We start from the raw sequence: 19210 nt of genomic DNA on the forward strand, positions 1-19210 counted from the left end.
ACACCCCCACATCAGAGGCTCAGCCTAGACACCCTCCCACATTATAAACCCCTCAGGCCCAGCAGTTGCTCAAGAACCCCAATCTTCTGCCCCAGCCCACTGAAAGTAAGTGAGGGTCGGGGTGGGGGAGCAAGTGACAGATGGGATGGAGGGAGTAAGAGGGGCTTTGGGTAAGTACATCTTTTTCCTCCTCATCAGCAACAACCATGGGCTCAGCACCCACTGGTGTCTGATGCCTCTCACTATTTCCTTCCATCATTCCCTGTCCAGTGTGGAGTGGCTTAGTTTCTGTAGACTAGTTCCACACCAAGCTACTATACCATCTACCCATTCTCTGTGGGGTCTGCCTCTCCTATCTGAGCTGTCCATTATGCCAAATACCAGGGTCTTGATTTTTTATTCGTAATTCTTTCGGTAGCCAATTTATCAACCCAACCCCGATCGCTCAATTGGTGTCGCACACCTCATTTACCCAGGCAACTTCTGAGCTGCTGTCTTTTAGGTACATCCTGGGTTGCCTTAAATTGAAAAAGTTATCTCGAGCATAAGAAGGCTGGAGAGCACCACTATATTACAGACTAATGATGAAGCTCTTTGGGCCCAACCCTGAGAGGGGCTGGAGACTTTCTGGAAAATACAAGCACCCTCAAGTCCCAATGAAGTACAGCAGAGTCTCAATATCAAATTCAATTATTCATGTGTGGCTGGCAGCTGCCACTTCCCCCACCCCTGGGCAGGGAGTGCTGGCAGCCAGGGGCTGTCATATTTGTGAAATTTAACATTTGTGAGAATTCTCAACACAGAACCCTAGCTAAAGTTGAGATCCTACTGTATCTACCATCTAGCAAGAGCAGATCCCTTGCAGTTTCTGAACTTGCTATAAGTTTGGGTGTTATTAGTGTGAAACCTATTTTCTTTACTCCCTTTCATAGATGTAGAGGGTTCTGGATACAGCAGAATCAGTTTCCATGAGGGCAGAACAGCACAATGCCGAGAACTCAAGCAGGAACACGTACCTTGAGCAGGAAGAACAGCAAGGACTCCTTTTCTGTCACTTTACAAAGTACCTGAGAGATTGGCCACAGGATCTGCTATTACATATCACCACCCTCTCCCAGCACTTTGGCAAGCATGCTATAGATCCTATTTCAGCTGAGGCTACAGCAGCTACCACAAAGGAACTTTGTATCTTGCAAAGGAGAAGGATTCTATGTCCCCAAAACCCAAAGGATATTTTCCATGTCAAACACATACTGGGAATTGGAGCAGTAAGAGGTTTCCATCTTTGAAATTAATATTTGAAATTTAACAATTTAAAAAATAAAGAGTTCATGCTGAAGCTTTTGCACATACTTTACCTGCACATCATTGACATTCATCCTTGTTCCTTCCTTCCCAACAAAGATGTCATCTATGTCAACAAGAATGTACCTATCCAAGGACAAGGTGAGCTTTCTCCCAGAAAGGAAAGAAACAGCATCTATAAAGATCAGCTTGTGTAGCCAAAAGTTCAAGTTGTTTCCGAAGAGGACTCTCTGAATCCCATCATGAAGCCCCAGGTCATGAACTACTGTGGCATGAAGAGCACTTTTAGTGATGGATAATGGGAGACTTTCTGTTGTCTTTATTTTTGCAAATATCACTGGCTGATAGGCTGAATGATTAATCTGGAAAACTGTCCAGTCATTCCCAGGCAAGGGACCTTTATCAAGCTTAGAGGATTTAGTGACATGAAGCAATGGGGAATGAGGATTAATACAACAGTCCTTAACACCCAGATTGCCATGAACATGGAAAGGAAATCCCTTAAACTGAATGTCTTGCAAGCTGTTCTCAGTGCCCTTATGAAATCCAATGACACCCACCCCATATTCAGTACAGTATTTATCTAGAAGGCCTTTGTTCCATGAATCCATATTCACATATTTTAAAATATTTTCATATACAATGAGAACATATTTGCCTTTATTTTTGTCTATAAGCACTGGAAGGTCACCTTTCCCAGAAGCAATCTCTATGTGATACTGAAATCTGCTGGATTCTAGAATTGTTATTATATCTTGACCAAGCGTTGAGTACTGGCTTTCCACAAACACCAGAACTACGGGATCCGTCTTCATGGGATCAACAGACTTCATTGTCTTCAGCTCCATTAATTTGTAGGGCAACAGCTGAAGATCACCACATTCCACTTCTGAAGAGATCTCAGAAAGTTCATTTTCCTGTTTGTAGCCATTGTACAAATAGTAAGCAGAAATAACAATGCTCACCACACAAAAAGTGGCAAGCAAGATAACTGTTCTTTGAAAATGTCTGTGAAGTTTCATGATAAAACTCATGTTGTATACTTGCCTTCGATTGCTTCCGACAGCAACAGCATTAAAAAAAATACACAAAAACTTGTCAAGAACTTGTTCCAGTCCTGCTTAATAATTTATGTCACCATTGCAGCACGTGTCTATCTTCAGCAAGCTTTACAGAAGGTATAGTCTAAAAGAAAAAGAAAAGAGGAGGTTTAATACAGCCATGAAATATCATTGGATTTCATCTAGTTGGGAGCAGGCAAACCATTGCTAACTGTAGGTTCGGAAACTAACAACTCAGACGTTCAAGTAGTTTTAGTGACATTTGAAACAGCTCTGTTAATCCCCCTCCATTATTCACTATAGTTATATTTCATAACTCATTTTCACCTTTGCACTTTCTATTAAAAAACAAAGGGGGCAGGGTCAGAGAGATCCTTTAGCCCAACTTGTAGTCTAGTCCCAGCTACTTATAGTGTGCTTGTGTAACCACCACTTTGGTCATCACTGGGAACTGAGCACAGGACATCGAGAACAAAGAGATTTTACATCTTAGGTGCCCACGCTGTCAGGGGCTTTTTAAATTGGAGTTAGGTGTCTAGCAGGATTTTCAGAAGTTCCGTTTTTCAAATTTAAGCACCAAAATATCTTTTGAAATCTGGACCTAGATCACATAGCTGGCCTCTCTTTTGTGGATCAAGCAGATAGAGGGATATGTTATACACACGAGAGAGGTCACAATGGCAGGGAGCTGCTGCAGACTGAGCTCCATTCCATGCTGTCAGGGACTTTTATCTCTTGGGCATTATCGTCCCCGTGGGTCAGGGGAAACAAGCCTTTGGCCATTAAACATCAATGCAGGTACAGGTAGAATCTAAAGATACACAGGCTGCCATTTAGCAGCCCCCTGCAATGGTCACTCTGTGTCAGTTGGCTTCCCCGGCAACTTGAACTCATGAATAACTCATGATCATGGGTTTGAATTCTGGGCACCTGATTGGACACAGGTGGGCAGTTTCTAGAAACTTCCCAGCCCGGAGGACCTGTTTGAAAACAGGTGTTCAGAACTTTCAATATGGTAATCAGGTCATGAATATTTATGAATCTGTTCTATAAATTCAGGTGCCACCCACCATTCGGTGGCCCTGGGAGCTAGCTATCATAATAGCTGCTGCCACATAGGGGAGCGTCAGTTGCTGTGGCAACATCCGCTGACCCTCAGGCCAGCTCAAGAAGAGAGCGAAGGGGAGCTGAAATCATAGCGGCGTCTGCCCTTTAGGGGGCGCCGCCCAGAGCTGAAAAATCACTGCGGCACCTGTCCTTAGGCGGTGCCAGCGCTGAAATCACTACAGCACGCCTGCCCTTTAGGCGGTGCTGACTGGGAGCTGAGGGACGCCAGAGCTCCAGGTCACCTCAGGAGCCTATTGTGGCAGAAGTGGCGCCAACGCCCCAGCGCGCCCCAGCGCACCCAAGCTGCGCGTTGCGTCAGGGAGCGGCAAGCGTGCCCCTTAGCCAAGTCACCGGGTGGCAAACTGGCCCCCACTTTGGTGGGGTACTGAGTACCCGGTGATGCAACTAGGGGCCCGCCACCACTACCATCAGCGCCCCCCAGCGTCGGTGCCTGGATCTACATACACACCGGACGTGATTACTACCGGACTGGACCTCAACTCTTCTGACTGGATTCATATACCAGACAAGACATGTAATCTTACCCTAACACACACATATACATCTTAATATACTTCCACCTGGGACATTGGGACCCCCAGTGGGGGAGTAGGGGTCGCACAGTACGGGCAGGAGAGGCATAGTACCCAAGGGCTTGACCCCCAGGGCCAGGCCTGAAAGCCCAGGCTGGTTTTTCCACTTGTACAAACGAAAGCACATTTAATTAATAGTTAAATTAATTAAGTTAAGTTAAATAGTTAATTAATTAGTGTTCACTGGTTAAGAATAGTGGATTTTAGTGTTCTAATTGTTGTTTATAATAGGTTTAGCAATAAGGTGAAGGTTTAACCTCGCTTACCCTCTTGCCCATCCTTTTACATATATTGCAGGTGCAGCCTCACTGCCTCCCCATTGTTGCTTACCTCACGTGGCCTGTGGTAGAGCAAGCTGCCTCCCAGGACCCTATCTAGTTGAGCCTATTGGGAGTAGCGGGGGGCCTCCCAAAAGAGGAACAGCCTCAACCGCCTCCTAGGCTCCAACCCTTTTGGGGCAGATTAGCACCCTGCCCCCAGTAGGAGGTGAGGCCTAGCAACCTCACCCCTCCTCTTAAAGGAAGGAACAGGGATTTAAATACCCATTCCTAAATACACTCACCTATATTTATTAGCCTAACCCATTTTGCCTTCCGGAATAATAAAGTCTTAACACAACAGCCAAGGAACAACATGGAAACAATGTTAATTGTAAGTTGAAGTTACTGATAAAACTTTAGTAATAGATAGCTTTCAAGTGTTAATACTGTTACAATCTAATTTGTGTTACCCAATAAAGATACTAGTTACTTTGTTTTTTAAACATAACCCTTGTCCTGGTCTCGGTGTCTCTGCCAGCCACTTCTTTCCAGGAGGCCTCAGCGGGGACCAGAACGTACCGGGGTGGCACCCTCCTGTCTTGCGGTTGCAGCAGGGTTCTGCCTTGGGTCCTGGGGTCCGTGCACAGGGGGTTCACGCACCTCCTTGTTCAGGGACTCATTTAAATATTTGAATACCTGTCCATCAAGAGAGTCCCGTCACATGCAAGTATGCATATTCCCTAATTCCCACATCCTAGTCCTACTTGCACAGAAAACTGTATGAATTCCACTATCAGGGGAATCTCTGCAGGCACACAAAGACAGACAGGCATTTGGCCCTCATCAGGGCCGGGGGGGTGCTGCGGGGCGGGGGGGGGGGGCGGTGTCACAAGGGCCATTTTGCCTTTACCTTAAGCTCAAAGGGGACCACAAATTTAAGTTTCACAACTTGTTTTTATGCACATCCTCCAATAATCAGTGCACGTGCACAGAAAAAAAGATAGAAAATTATTTGTTAAATAAAAAACATTCAAATAATTTCTCACATTTTTGGTGCCTTACTCTCTTTTCATGTGACTTTTTAATTTGTATTATGGCTAGGGCTTCAAAAGCTGAAAGTGGCCCAGAGCTCTCACTAAAAACTTGTAAGATACCAAGTAGACTGGCGACAGAAGAGCTCCTCCTATGGATCTCGCGAAGCATAGGTCACAGAGCATTCCAAGAGTAAAAGAAATCTGGAGCTCTGTCCTGCATCTAATTCAGATTATAGCAAAATTCCATACTTAAATCCCAATTGAAATCAGGACTGGAACAGATCTTTTATTTTCAAATTTCTGATTCAACGTGTTACTAACAAACCTTCGTGTCCTTTCAACTTTAGCCATCTCCCAGGGTTCTAATTTTGCAAGTGTAAACAAGTACACAAGGTTAAAAGCAATGAGCAAGAAAGTGAGCTGCAGAGAAAGTATAATGCTTTAATAGCAACTCTATAATGTGGCACCCAAGCTTTCTCTGCTTAATAACAGGACTAGGGAAAAGCCATGAGTGTGCATCTCCATTTCATTACATGATGGGTGATATACCTAAGCCCACTCCTTGCCAGAAAAATTCATCCTCTGCCCGCTATCTTTTCATGTTTTAAATTGGGTGCTTGAGAGCCAAGGAAAGGGTTCACACAGGCATATTAAGACTTACCACTCTAAGCTGAAAGGCTTACACCTAGATCTTATGTTTACTCATAACTGGACATAACCTTCACTCACATTTGCACAAGAGCCCAAGCTTGACTCCCTGTTGTACACTGTGCTGAAAACCCAAAAGCATAACGGCAAATTATTCAGGATTCAGAGCGCGGAAGGAATCCCAAATCTAGAAAGTATGGACAGCTAAATGAAGAGCTAATTAGATAAAGACTAAATAACAATCTGCATGTGTTAAAGGGACACTTTTGAATATAAACCACCTTGCACCAGTGAGGGACCATCTAGGCTTGTGACCAAGCCCTAGGAGTGGCCCTCTTTTATTTCAATAGACTGCAAGATTGTCAGAACCAAAACACTCCTGGGATGGAGTAGTTCTGCTCAATGCATACCTAACATTTGTGGGTATGCTGACTGAATGCACACAAAGCATATGGCTCTCATGGTGGTGTGTGCGATCACCATGCACCTACCTCACTTCACGTGCCCTTGCTCTGTGTGTGTCATTTTTATAATACCAGTAGGAAAAAAATTATGTGGACAAAACCCAGCGGAATCTGGCAACCCTGTGCATGGGCAACGGTAAACCGTGTCATGTGGGCCACACACAGAACCCCAATGGACCACATGTGGCACTCCAGCTGCAGGTTGCCCACTACTGCCTTCCATGCCTAGGCTATTATCTTCAGAGGGACAGTCAGCCAGGCTAGCAATAAAGGGATGGTTGATCTGATAGGAAGTAAGGCAACAGAAAAAGGTTCAATTTTGAATGATTGGGGCAAGCTGGAGAGGCCAGACAGTTTTCTCATTTGTGCCCAGACTTCTGCATCTGCAATTCAACTGGCAGACTGAAAATATACCTTGTATTGTCATATGTCAGAGCATTAACTATAATGTATTATTAACTGAGCACTTTCAGCATGCTCACTGTCAATATAAGCATGCCCTATCATGGTCAGCGCTGTACAGAACTTAAGATTTCATGATAAATTTCAATGCAAAATGAACATAAAATAGACAAAGCATATTTTAGGTGAGCTAGTTGGAGGCCGACCTCAAACTGTAAGACTGTTTGTGGATCGTTTTGGCTTTCTACTTTATTATTATGGTGAAATACCTTTGAAATAATTCCTGAAAGCAATCTGTTTCATGGAGTTATTTGAATGAATGAAGATTTAATTGTGGTAGTGTGACTCATAAGACAAATGAAAGGGAATTCAGAACATATGGCGCAGCACATAAGAAATCACCAAGGCTTCTGAAAAGTCTGAGATATTAAAAGGCTTACATGAGATAGGCAGTAATGTTTTGGATTGGTACCTGTAAGAATTTGGAATTATTCCTCAACTAGTATAACCATCAAACCCTGTTAACTTAAATTGAACCATGCCAATTTACACCAGATGAGAGTCTTGCCTCAAATGTATAAATGCTGTAATAGCTAGAAAGATCTCCAAACACTGCACTCCCATTATTGTTGGGCGTTTGACTATTACTATACAATACTATACATTGACTTTTGATGGACAATGAGCCATTCAGTCTGCAGCAGTGCAAGTTATCCCTGCATGTCTTCCATATTGTACCTTAGTCCCTGCCTGAGAATCCCTAATTTCATTTCTTACATTTCTGCATTCATTAAACATCCACCTGCAGACCGAGCCCAGAATCTATTAATTTAGGTCCCTACTGCATTGTTCCTAACATGTAATCTCCAAGGGCCTCCCAAAGATGATATCTCTGTCTTACCCATATGCAATTGTGAATAGAAACACATTTGTGATATAAATGCATTTATCATATGCATGAGAAGAACCTGCAAAGGGAAATTTAAGTAAAAGAAATGAGTTTTGCATTAGTTTCTCAATGCAACGAGTACCGTGGTTACTCTTTTCTTTTGTAGGAACAGCTTCCATTGTCCAGCTCCTAGAAAAATGTCTCCCTCCCATACGTACTAGTGCTCAGACAGTTAATTAAGTTTCATCATTCCACTAGAACACAGCTGCAGCAGGAGCTCATAGGCATGGGACTGGTAACTGCCCAAGTAGCTAGAGCCAGTCTTCACTTCATGAAGAGCTCCTAATATGAGACCAAGTATCTTAAACTAGGTTCTGTATTCAATTGCAAGACAGTGGACAGGCAGCACTGTATGCTCAAAGAAACAGTGTTACTTCACAAACAAAATGCTGTGCTTTATACCACTTGCAGCTTTTTCTGGGTGTGTAGTCTCTTGAACATAAATGACCAAATCCTCAGTGTAAATTGGTGTAACTAAATGAACATATGCCGATTTACCAGTTGAGGATCTAGGATATCAATAGGTTGCACTAATTGTGCCTAAAGGTCACATACATGTAGATCATGCACATGCCTCTACTGGTTTTTAAAGCATACACATAAGAAAACATTAAAAATATGTATGTTACATTTGCAAAACAAACAAACAAAACAAACCCCCTCTCTCCACTGGTCAGGGCATTCAAATTCAGGTAACCAGCCTGCAGCTTCCTTTGTGGTGCACACTTCTCAGTGATTAATGTGAATGGGTGTCCCCAGCATGACAGTTTGCCTCCATCTGCATGGCAGAGCAAAAATCTGCTACAGACATTTCCATGGTGCACAGGGAAGCAAGTAATCCCCTTGTAGAGGCTCTCCACTACTGTGCAAAGGTGCTCTGCACTATGGAAACATATTTTTCTACATACAGGGCTTAAAAGATAACTGGAGAAAGTTACACTTCTGGCCATACAGTTTCCTAATCGTACTTGTGTATTGTAGAATGACATCAAGTCTAGGTCAATCCATCTGTGCACATTAGGGTCAATTTCTCAAGAAACATACACCTACATGGAATGCCACCTACATACAAGCTACAGTCTGTGAAAATCGTGTTAGCATTTGTCAGCAAACCTTTTAGCCCTCCAGAAGCAGTTTTCTTGAGCTCAACTATATTACAAATCTAATTTCATCAGCATAATTAATGACAACATGAAAACAGCCAAAACCAAAAGAAAAAATAAAGTCTGTAAAAAGAGAGTTTCCAATCTGATGCAAGATCACGTAGTTTAAAGTTTACCTCAGCCATATAGTGCATGCCCTGATTCCTGAATAGGACAATTATGCTACAACTCATGCTCTTTTTATGTATCTGTATACATAAATTCTTCCTAACATTTCCATTATAAAAAGAAACCAAAATCCTATGAAGTTGGCCTCCAACAAATATTTACTGTGAATGATATTTCTGCTGCTACATATGGCTGCAGATCTTTATGTATCTGTCTCCTAACTTAATAACATATTAAAACGTCACTGTGGTTCTGTTTCTTTGCATACTGACCACTGCCTGCACAGCTGCAACATAACATTCAAGTAAGAAAAATTGTTTTTATATAAAAACCAGAAACAATACCAGTATTTTCCAGAATGTGTTGCATAAGCATTAAGAAGTATACTGACCGGCCCACTATTTAGTTATACTGAGCAAAAATGACATTTTTAGACAAACATGAAATATAATGGAGTAAAAATAAAGAGATGACCTAGCTAGTGAGTTTTTTTTAAATCATTACATTAATGTTGCTAAACAGGTAATGTTTGTATGTTAATGAAGATAAATAAGGCATAAATAAACAATATCTATTTGTTGGCAAACAACAGTCATATAGATGATAGTATTCATATTTTAGATCCCCAATAAAAATGCATATAGTATCCAAGCACAGTAAACTCTTTCATATTTGGAAGCCCTGGGACTGGGAGACTGCCGGATACTGAAATATGCTGGATAACAGAGAGGTATATCTAGCAATGCATCAGCAGGGTAGTTGAATTAGTCTGTTATCTTCAAAAACAACAAGAAGTCCTGTGGCACCTTACAGACTAACAGATATTTTGGCGCATAAACTTTCATGGGAAAAGACCTGCTGATGCATAACACTAAAGAAAAACAATATTAGATATTATGAAACAAACAAAAATGTGAGCAGAGTACTTTATTTACCAACAGTAGTATTGTATACTGTAAACTTATACTGTTTTTGCTGTATTTATTTGTATTTACTTTCATTAAGCTGTCCTTATGAAAAATGTAACTAAAATTTACTTATGGTTAAAATGCCGGTTATTTGAGAGTTCTGGATGATAGAATCCTGGATATGAAAGAGTTTAGCGTACTTGGTACCAATCTCTATCTGCCACAAAAGTCAAACACTGAACACTCAGGAAAATAAGAAAGATGATATTTAGCCTACAGGTTTCGAATGAATCTTGAACAAAAAGAGATCCTGATAAGTGATATTAACTGTCAAGGAAAGTAACTGAAAGCTTTAAGTATCACATAATTTCAGGGCTGGAACACATAACTCTAAGGACTTAACATTTTTAAGTATTGTAATTGAAAGACAGGATGGATTAGATGAACCAAAAATTTGTTCCCTCTTGACTTCTAAGATTCTAGACATGCAGTCCAAATCTTTCTGGCAAATATTATTCACTTTGTTATTAAATCTCTGTATCTTCAGCTTTTTGATGTATTGTTTTATATACAGTGACACCAGTAGGAAATATTGCCCACTATGAATGCCTAATGATCTGTTAGTAAAGGAGACAGTTTTAAAAATTAACAAAATAGCATTTAGAACACTTATTTTTCTTTTAAAAAGGTTTGAAAGTTTAATTTGTTAAAAATAAATCTTTTTCAAAACTATCATTTCACCTACCTATGCTACTTTCTATCCCAGGATCTCAAAAACTGCTTTACAAACAAATGTAACTGAATTTATTTATATGTACTTCTGTGAGATAAATGTTACTATCTCCATTTTAATTACATAAACAGAAAATCAACCACACAGAACTTATGTGACCTGCCCCAGGTCACAAAAAGGTAGTCTGTGGGAGGTTCAGTTCTCCTCCCTCCTGAGTACCTTCACCACAAAACTACACCCTATAAGAAAGATAAAAAGACTGGAACTTTTCAGTTTAGGAAAGAAGAGACTAAGGAGAGGGGGCAGAATGTGACAGATATCCTTAAAATCATGACCGTTGTGGAAAAAGTGAATAAGGAAAAATTTGAACCTGGGGTAATCAAATTAAATTAATGGGTAGCAGGTTTAAAACTAACCAAAAGGAAATTATTCTTTATGCAGTGCATGGTAGGCCTGTGGAAGTCCTTGCCAGAGGAGCTGTGAAGACCAAGACTTTAACAGTGTTCAAAAAAGAAATAGATACATTCATGGAGTTTAGGTCCATTGATGGCTATTAGTCACGATGTTTAGGAATGGTTTACATAGCCTATGTGTCAGAGGCTGGAAATGGATGACCAGAGAGGGAACGCTCAATGACTACCTGTTCTCCTCACTCCCCCTGTAGAATCTGGTATCGGTCACAGTCACAAGACAGGATAGTGGGGTTAGATGGACCTTTGGTCTGACCCAGTATGGCTGTTCTTATGGTATTTCCCAAACACTCCTGACTGATGTTCGTTAAAATAAATAAATAAAATGCAGGCAGTCCATTAATGCTGAAAAATTTAGCTAGGTAAGAAACTGGATGGGGAAAAACCTTACTTTGCCTACTGTTCAATCAATGGATCTTGCACTTCCAAAGCAATTATCCGACACCAAACAATCAACTAGTGTGTTTTCAGTAATTAACCCATATACATTTTCAAAAGGCTGACAGGAGTTTTCAGTTGCACGCACCACTTACGAAACATGAAGGAAACATTAGCACATGACAAACTCTGCATGGGTTTGGGATGATGTCAGATGTTAACAGGTCGTGACTGTATTATGAGGATCACATTTTATTTCTGCTACCACAGCCATCACGCCGCTCTCAGTGGCTTGAAACACTAGAGGGCAACAATGCCGCACAGAAACACCTAATCACTTCACGGGGGCTTGGGTATCAGACCAGGGAGACCGATGCTAACTAGGCTGCTAAACAAGAAGGCTCCCAAATGCGAGACCCAACTTGGGATGCGGCTCTTTAAAACCGAAGCCGCATCTGGCCCGCTGAAGGGCTAAGAAGGGGCGAGGATAAATTCACCTCCCGGCAAACCACCGCGGCGCGCCTAACTCCCCGCAGCGGCGCTGCCCCCAGCAGAGCCAGCCGGGGGCTGCGGACCCGAAGGGACCTGGTTCAAACGAAGGGGTGGGGGCGGACAGGTTCCCGCGCCCTAAGAAGCTGCCCGGCCAGAGCGGCGCGCACGCCGCGGGGAAGTTGGCCGGGGAGCGGGGCACGGAGTTGGGAGACTTTTCTGAACGCCCTCCCGCTAGGGGGATTACCTCCGGGGCACTCCAGGCACATGCCGGGGCGGCCGCCGCCCCCGCCCCTGCTGCGGCGGCTCCTGGGACGGGACGGGACGCGCGGCCAGTCTTCCCCTCGCGCTCCGCTGCCCTGCTCGGGAGGGGCGGCGCCGTCCGCTGCGCAAAGCCCCCACCCAGGCGCCGGCGGCGCACCCCCCGGGCAGCGCTGGGCAGCGGGCGGCGAGAAGCTGCCGGCGCAGGAGACTGCGGGTGCAGCGGGGGTCAGCCCTAGCCCGCCGCCGCCGCTCGCTCCAGCAGGCTGAACCCGGCTCTGCGTCTCGCGCTCGCACGGGAGGAGCAGGAGGAAGCGGGAGCACCTATTGGAAGCCGAGGGAGTGGGCGGGCGCAGCGGGGGAGAGGGGAGGGGCGGGGCGGGATCCGACTTCCCCGCCATTGGCCGGCGCAGGTTTTTCCCTCGGCCAATCGCCGCCTGCTTGGGGAGGCTCGTGCTGGGGGCGCGGGTGTGCGGCCGGGGTGCTGTCTCGCGCCGTGCGGCTGGGGCGTCTCACCCGCAGCAAGGCTCAGCCTCACCTTCTCTGCTCAGGGCCGGGCGCCCCGCCCCGCGCCCACCGCACGTGGCAGTCGGGAGCGGCAGCAGGACGGGGTCGGGCCAGCGGCTCCCTGCCCAAGGACACAAAAACTAACCCCCCCCCCCCAGGTCCGTCAGCTGTAGCGGTTTCTCTCCCCCCGCCGCGGCTTGCCAGCTGCTTACTTCCGCTCCGGGTGCTCTTGGGTGCTTTCCATCCCGACACATGGACAAGGCCCCTGCCCCTTGAGATTTGTTATTGCCCTGGAGCAGTCCCCAGCCCCCCAAGTGTCCGCGCTCTGGTCAGCGCAAGGAGCGACTTGTTCCTCTTTATTTTAGTTGCCAACCCCCAAATTCATTCAAAATCTTAAACCTGCCGTTTCAGTGTAGAACTAGGATTGTATGTTGTCTCCTTCCTCCCTTAGCCTGGTGTAGCCATTATGGCAGAGAACGTAAACTAATCTCCAGCAGGTTTTATTCGGTGCGTACAATGGGGAAATCTATTGCAGACGGGGATGGAGAGGGAGGTTTGGATGAGGTTACCTTAATTACATTCTCAGAAAGGTAGTCATGTTGGTCTGTATCTCTCGAACAACGAGGAGTCCCGTGGCACTTTAAAAGCTAACAGATTTGTTGGGCAAAAACCACACTGTCCATGAAAGCTTCTGCCTGAATACACCTATTAGACTAGGACTACACTGCATCTCGAAATCACTTACACAATTTATACTGCACAAATTGTGTAAGTTATTTCAAGGTAACTTACTTCAAACTCGGTGCCAACTACGTGACACCAATGTTTGAAATAAATGCCTATTTCGAACTTCCCGTTATCCTTCTCGCAACAAGGAGTAATGGGAATGAAACACCACACTTGAAATAGCAGGGCTATTTCTAGTGTGGTGTTTGGCCACAGGATTTCTATTTCAGGATACAAATGTATCCCAAAATTAGAAACCTCAGCGTAGCCTTAGCCTTTGTCTTTAAGGTGTCACAGGATTCTTCATTAAATTCAATTCCTAACTCATTATCTGAGAAACTGGCATGACTCCTCACCTTACATATTTTAAACTGTGAGATAGTATTTACTGCTTCAATAATTAACATTTGCAAAGCATCCTGAAATCTTGGATAAAAGCAAGATAGAAGTGCAGAGAACTAATATTTATTATATACAAATATTTCATGTGGTTTGGGTATACCAAAGTCAAACATGGGAACACATATTACATAAAATGCTCTGTTTATCATACAAATACGTATGGGAAATCATACATTGTCATGTGAATTTATAGTTATTGTTTGCATTATAGTAACCAGGAGCCTTAGCTATGGACTGCACTGGTGCTATATAAACAGGGAACAAATAGATGATTAGGGAATGTAATTTTGTTCAGTTTATAGAGTGCCTACCACACTGCATCTGTAGTAGTGATATTGGGAAATACACTGAGTCAAATCTTGATCACTTTTCTCCTGCCAGCAATCTTATTCATTCACACATGAATAAGAAATGCAATAATTGTTAGGTGCCTGCTTGATGCAGCTACACTTCATGGATTGGTCCTAATGAATCAACAGCTGAGGTCTAATTCTGCTGTTCTTACTCCAGCAAAAATCCCAGTGAAGCAAAACTGTTGTTACCAAAATTTATCATATAGCTGTAAGAGAGAGAGTGAGAGTCTCAAATTGTAAACTCGGAACCCTGCTCCTTCCACCCCATTACCCTAAATTTAATGGGGTCAAGGGGAAGTCTAATTCAAGTCTAATTCAAATCCTCCAACAAAACAGTGCAGCCTGTGTCAGATCCAAGCACAGGGAAGTTCTGTTTTCTGCATCCAGTTCAAAACAGTAGCAATCCCAGAGACAACAGCTGTATATAAGAGATTATTTGTGGATGAAGTCTTGCAAGAACAGATTACAAACTCTCAGAACCACTGATCTGAAGTGCATTCCTGATTTTATTTTACTCTATATCTGAACTTCAAACCCCATTTTGAGACAATTTTGTATTATAATATGCAAAGTATTTCCTTGGCCCATCTCTGGTTACAAACATGACCTAAATAACACTGTTACAAGAAATCTTGGTTGCAATGTTAACAGTAAGCCTCCTACATTGTTCTAAATTTTCATTGAAATTATTTGTTTCTCAGTTAGTTGGCATTCCATAAACAACACAGCTGCTTTTTAATATGGTATATTTTATGCAGTTTTGCCAAGCTAAATCAGGCATATTGTTGTTTTACTACACCATTTTATAAATAAAATCTCATTCGTCACAGTCCTCTCCCAATAAAATTTATACAGTCATTTAGGTTTTTGAAAACAGAGCATCTGAGTAATAATCAGTTGCCTACTCTTATGTTCCTTTGCTTTGTTTTATAACCACTGCCAGCTTCACCAGGCACAATACAATGTTACTGCAGCTAATCACAACACAGAATTTGTTTAAAAATCTAAAAGTACAATTTGCTAAGTATATTCATTTTCAAAGCATTATATAAATATTAACTAATGAATCCTTACAATCTTGTTGTGACATTAGTATTACTGTCCTTATTTTACAGGGAGGAGGAAGTGAGACAATATTTAACCCCTAATTTCCCAGAGGTTACAGGGGGACTTGTGCGGATTCTAGTTAAGAACTTGCATTGCAGTGCAGGGTTCAGATCAACAAAACTCATGACTCCTTATAATAGATGTGGCTAGTTTTGAGGCCAATAAATTAAGTTCTACAGTAAAAGACTAAAAGGCCAGAGTCTCTTCTTTGGCACACCAGCCATCTCATTGATTTTGGTTGAACTAAATGCATGTAACTAAGAAGAGAATGTGATTTTAGGTATTCATACCAACACGTAGGCAGTTACAAATTAATCAGTTAAGAATCTAGCGGGGGAAGAAAATGGGTCAAGCCCTATAATCTTGTTACATTAAATATGTTCTCTATTTCACTACATTATGCTTCATTTTTGAAGATGTAGCAAAGAATGTGGGGAACTAGCCCTGCTTGGACAATTCTTATACATTTTAACTTTTAAACAGAGAATATTTATAATTCTTTTCCATAGTTTGTTTCATTTTCAATATCTTATCCCAAAAAATCCTACCATGAACTATAGTACCATCTTTCAAGTCAGTTAAAGGCACGTTGCTAATTACATGCCTTTAGTGATGACTCCCTGGCAGTAAATATGTTTTGTTATCAGTCGGCTTACTATATATAAACTGTTGTAATAACTATGTTTTGTTCTGTTTTAATCAGGAGACCCAAACAATTACCATCTTTGTAAAACAAGTCATGTTAGCTTTCATATGGCTGGTGCTTGAATTTATGAAGCTCCAAAAATTCATTAAGGTATTTCTCAATTCTGAGCTGCCACATTAAACCATCATTTGCCACTCAAGCTGCACACCAAAAGAGATTCATTAGCAAAGAGGACTGAACATTTCCTGTAACTCTGTAGGACAATTTACCAGAAAATGTGGTTTTGGAAGGAAAGAAAAAGCTTTCTCTTTCCATTATACCAGGTCTCTAGGTTTCACAGGATTGTGCTAGTTAATAAATATTCAAATCACAGGATAAATTCAGAATGTATTAATTTTAGTTAGCTGTTTTGAATATATGTCAGTTTGATTGAAAGGTCCTTGGTAATATTGAAATTGGTTAGAGAAGAGTAAAAGTGGGGGTGCGAGAAGATTTAAGAGAAAGACTTTGCAAGCACAATCAGATTAAAGCAGCCATATTCTTTTTAAGGAGATAGTATTCAATTAAAAGTTGTGTCAAACAATTTGGGAAATAAAAACAAAGAATTTCAGGACATGTAATAAAAGAGGATGTGAGTTTAGGTAACCTTTAAAAACTTGAAAAGTCTATTTTTTAAACACATGTATAGGAACAAGAGTTCTGAAAATAGTCTGATAATTTGCAAAACAAAATAAGTACTGTGCCCCCCATCACTAATCTATATTAGGGCTTCTCCTCAGTAACATTTTTGGTGATTATTTGCATCCAGCGTTCAAATTTCATGACTCCAATTAAGATACTGACATCTTAAAAAAAAGTGGGGGAAACTAGTGTGAGGTCTGACTACAAAATATACATATGGCTGATTGAGAGAATGTCAATTTTTTAAATGTTGCACCAATCACACTGGTATTAAATTTTCATTGCTAGAATTCAGCAACAATGTACATTGAGATAAAGAAAGGATTTTGCACTTCAGAACTGGTGTTTCAGGGCTGTATTCAGACTTAGGTGAAGAATATTTCTTGAATTAGTCACATGAATGTGAACATAATCTTAGGAGTATTTAATGAAAGTTTAGATTCTGGAACGTAAGATATTTTCCTCCAGGGAAACATATTGGCCTGCCATCCTGTCCTACTATTCAAGAGGGAGAAAGAAGGCAAAATAATTTTTCTGCTAGAATTAATTGGAATGCTTGATATTTCTACTTATTAATATTTCAATTCTGATGCAATATACAGTAGATTAAAAATCAGGCACTTGGATAGAGATATTGTATATATTGTTTTAAACTTAACTCTGCTGCGCATATGTACATTATGCACAAGAATAGGGTGACAGATATTCTGTTTTAATGGGTTAGTGTTGTATTTATGGCCTCCTGAGGTGTCCCAACTTTCTTAAAATTTGGCATTTTTTTGTATTTTCTGTCTTCTTCCATTAGTACTGGCAGGTCCTACTGCTGCCTGGATCCCTGCTCACCAGCTGCTTGCCCACCAGCAGTGAGTGGGGGAGGGGCTCAGTGGCAGACAATGGGGTGGGTGTGCAAGGCTGGTGGCAGGCCCCCCCACCCCCACTGGTCTGTCAGCACAGTCCCTGCTGCGTGCCATCTCTCAGCTAGCAAGGCCTTGCCCCGCATCTCATTTCTAGCTAGCAATAGCTGCAGCAATGGGTGAGTGCAGGAAGCTGGCAGGTAGTGGTCAGTTATCGGTCACCTCTGCTATCCACCCATCAGCCCTTTGTGTGCTTCCCTTCTTGCTGTCCTCTCCCTGCTTCTCCCCTTCAATAAACCCCAGCTCTGCTGCTCCTGCATATTTCCCAGCGGTGCACATCTGACTCTCAGTGCGATGCAGAGCACCAGTCCCTGGTCGGAATGCTCAGCTTACCAACAGCCAGGCCAGCATGTTCCGTCTGTAACCCATTGCTTCTCGCTGCACCAGTGGCCCCAGAAAGCCCAAGACCTTTTGGCCTGAGGTGCAGTCCAGGAGGAGCCAAGTTCTGCATTCAGTGGGGGTGACAGACTCACTGTGCCCCTCAGCAAGACATCGGGGACCAGCTCCACACCCCCCCGAAAGGGTGGGGCCTCAGGCAGAAGGGACAAGGCAGGGACTAGCCTTCCGCAGGCATTGTGAGGAGGACACCGTGTGGGGCTCTAGTGGCAATTCAAAGAGCCCAAGGCTGCTGCTGCCACAGTGGCAGTGGTGGGCCAGAACCCCAGGCACTTCTGAATCACTGGGCCCCATATCAGTTTCCCCTTTGACCCTGCTCCCATTGGTGGGCTTTCCTGCATGTGTCAAAGCCCTGCACAGCGCTGTCACAGGGAAGCCTCTCTGCCTCTCAGGTAAGCTATGGAAAAGTGTGAGAGGTACGGAGCAACAATTTCCACCCTGTTCACACCCTGAATCTGCAGGCTCAGCAGCAGCCCCTGGGGCAGACACTTAGCACCCCCTTCCCCTAGATGCAGCCCATGGTCCCCCTGTCTCCTAGAGTGCCCTGCTCTGTTCCCTAGGTTGCCATTCTCTGTTAAGCCACCTCTCTGGCTAGGCTCCCTGAAGCCCCTGAAGTCAGGTTTCCTGGGCCCAGTTACACAATGCATCCTTAGGGCTTATCCCTTCCTGCACATGCTGGAGCCAGGGAGCAAGAAGCAGCTGGCTTATCTTAATGGCCCTCAGCAGCCTGAAGATGTTAGCTGCCTTTTTACACTGTGAATTCAGGAGGGGACAAGTTGCTTCAAGCCACATTGAGGTGGTGGGTTTGGGGGAAGAGAGATGAGTGCCACCAGATCTTCCCTCTTCTTCCTCCTCCACTCCTTTCCTATGCCTGGAAGCAGGTCCCATCCTTTCCCTCTTGCACAGTGCCAGAAGGCTACTGCTGGCCACATTCTGGTGAGACTTGACTTAAATCCTTGTACTTCAAGTGGAGCATAGGTCATCTACAAGTCACCTCTACTTCACCCTGTCTCGGGACAAAACTCCTAACTGACCTCAGGAGTACCCCAGTTGTCCTTCAAGCTCAGTAGATCATCTCCACATTGTCCAACGTGTTCCTCTTTTTCGTTTTCCTTGTGGATTCCATCTGAGAGCTCGATGGACTA

General features: G+C 43.2%; 1 protein-coding gene across 1 annotated transcript in view; it reads right to left on the reverse strand.

Annotated features, from left to right (window-relative positions):
* The window catches only part of LOC142012127 (bifunctional heparan sulfate N-deacetylase/N-sulfotransferase 3), a 101116-nt gene extending 98671 nt beyond the window's left edge, over positions 1-2445 (reverse strand). The window contains exon 1 of the mRNA XM_074991957.1: positions 1359-2445. Coding sequence (XP_074848058.1) covers positions 1359-2339 — 981 coding nt within the window. The 5' untranslated portion in view covers positions 2340-2445. The remainder of the gene's footprint in view (positions 1-1358) is intronic.
* Between the last annotated feature and the right edge of the window lie 16765 nt (positions 2446-19210).

The sequence above is a fragment of the Carettochelys insculpta genome, chromosome 4, assembly GCF_033958435.1.
Source record: "Carettochelys insculpta isolate YL-2023 chromosome 4, ASM3395843v1, whole genome shotgun sequence".
Lineage (NCBI taxonomy): Eukaryota > Metazoa > Chordata > Testudines > Carettochelyidae > Carettochelys > Carettochelys insculpta.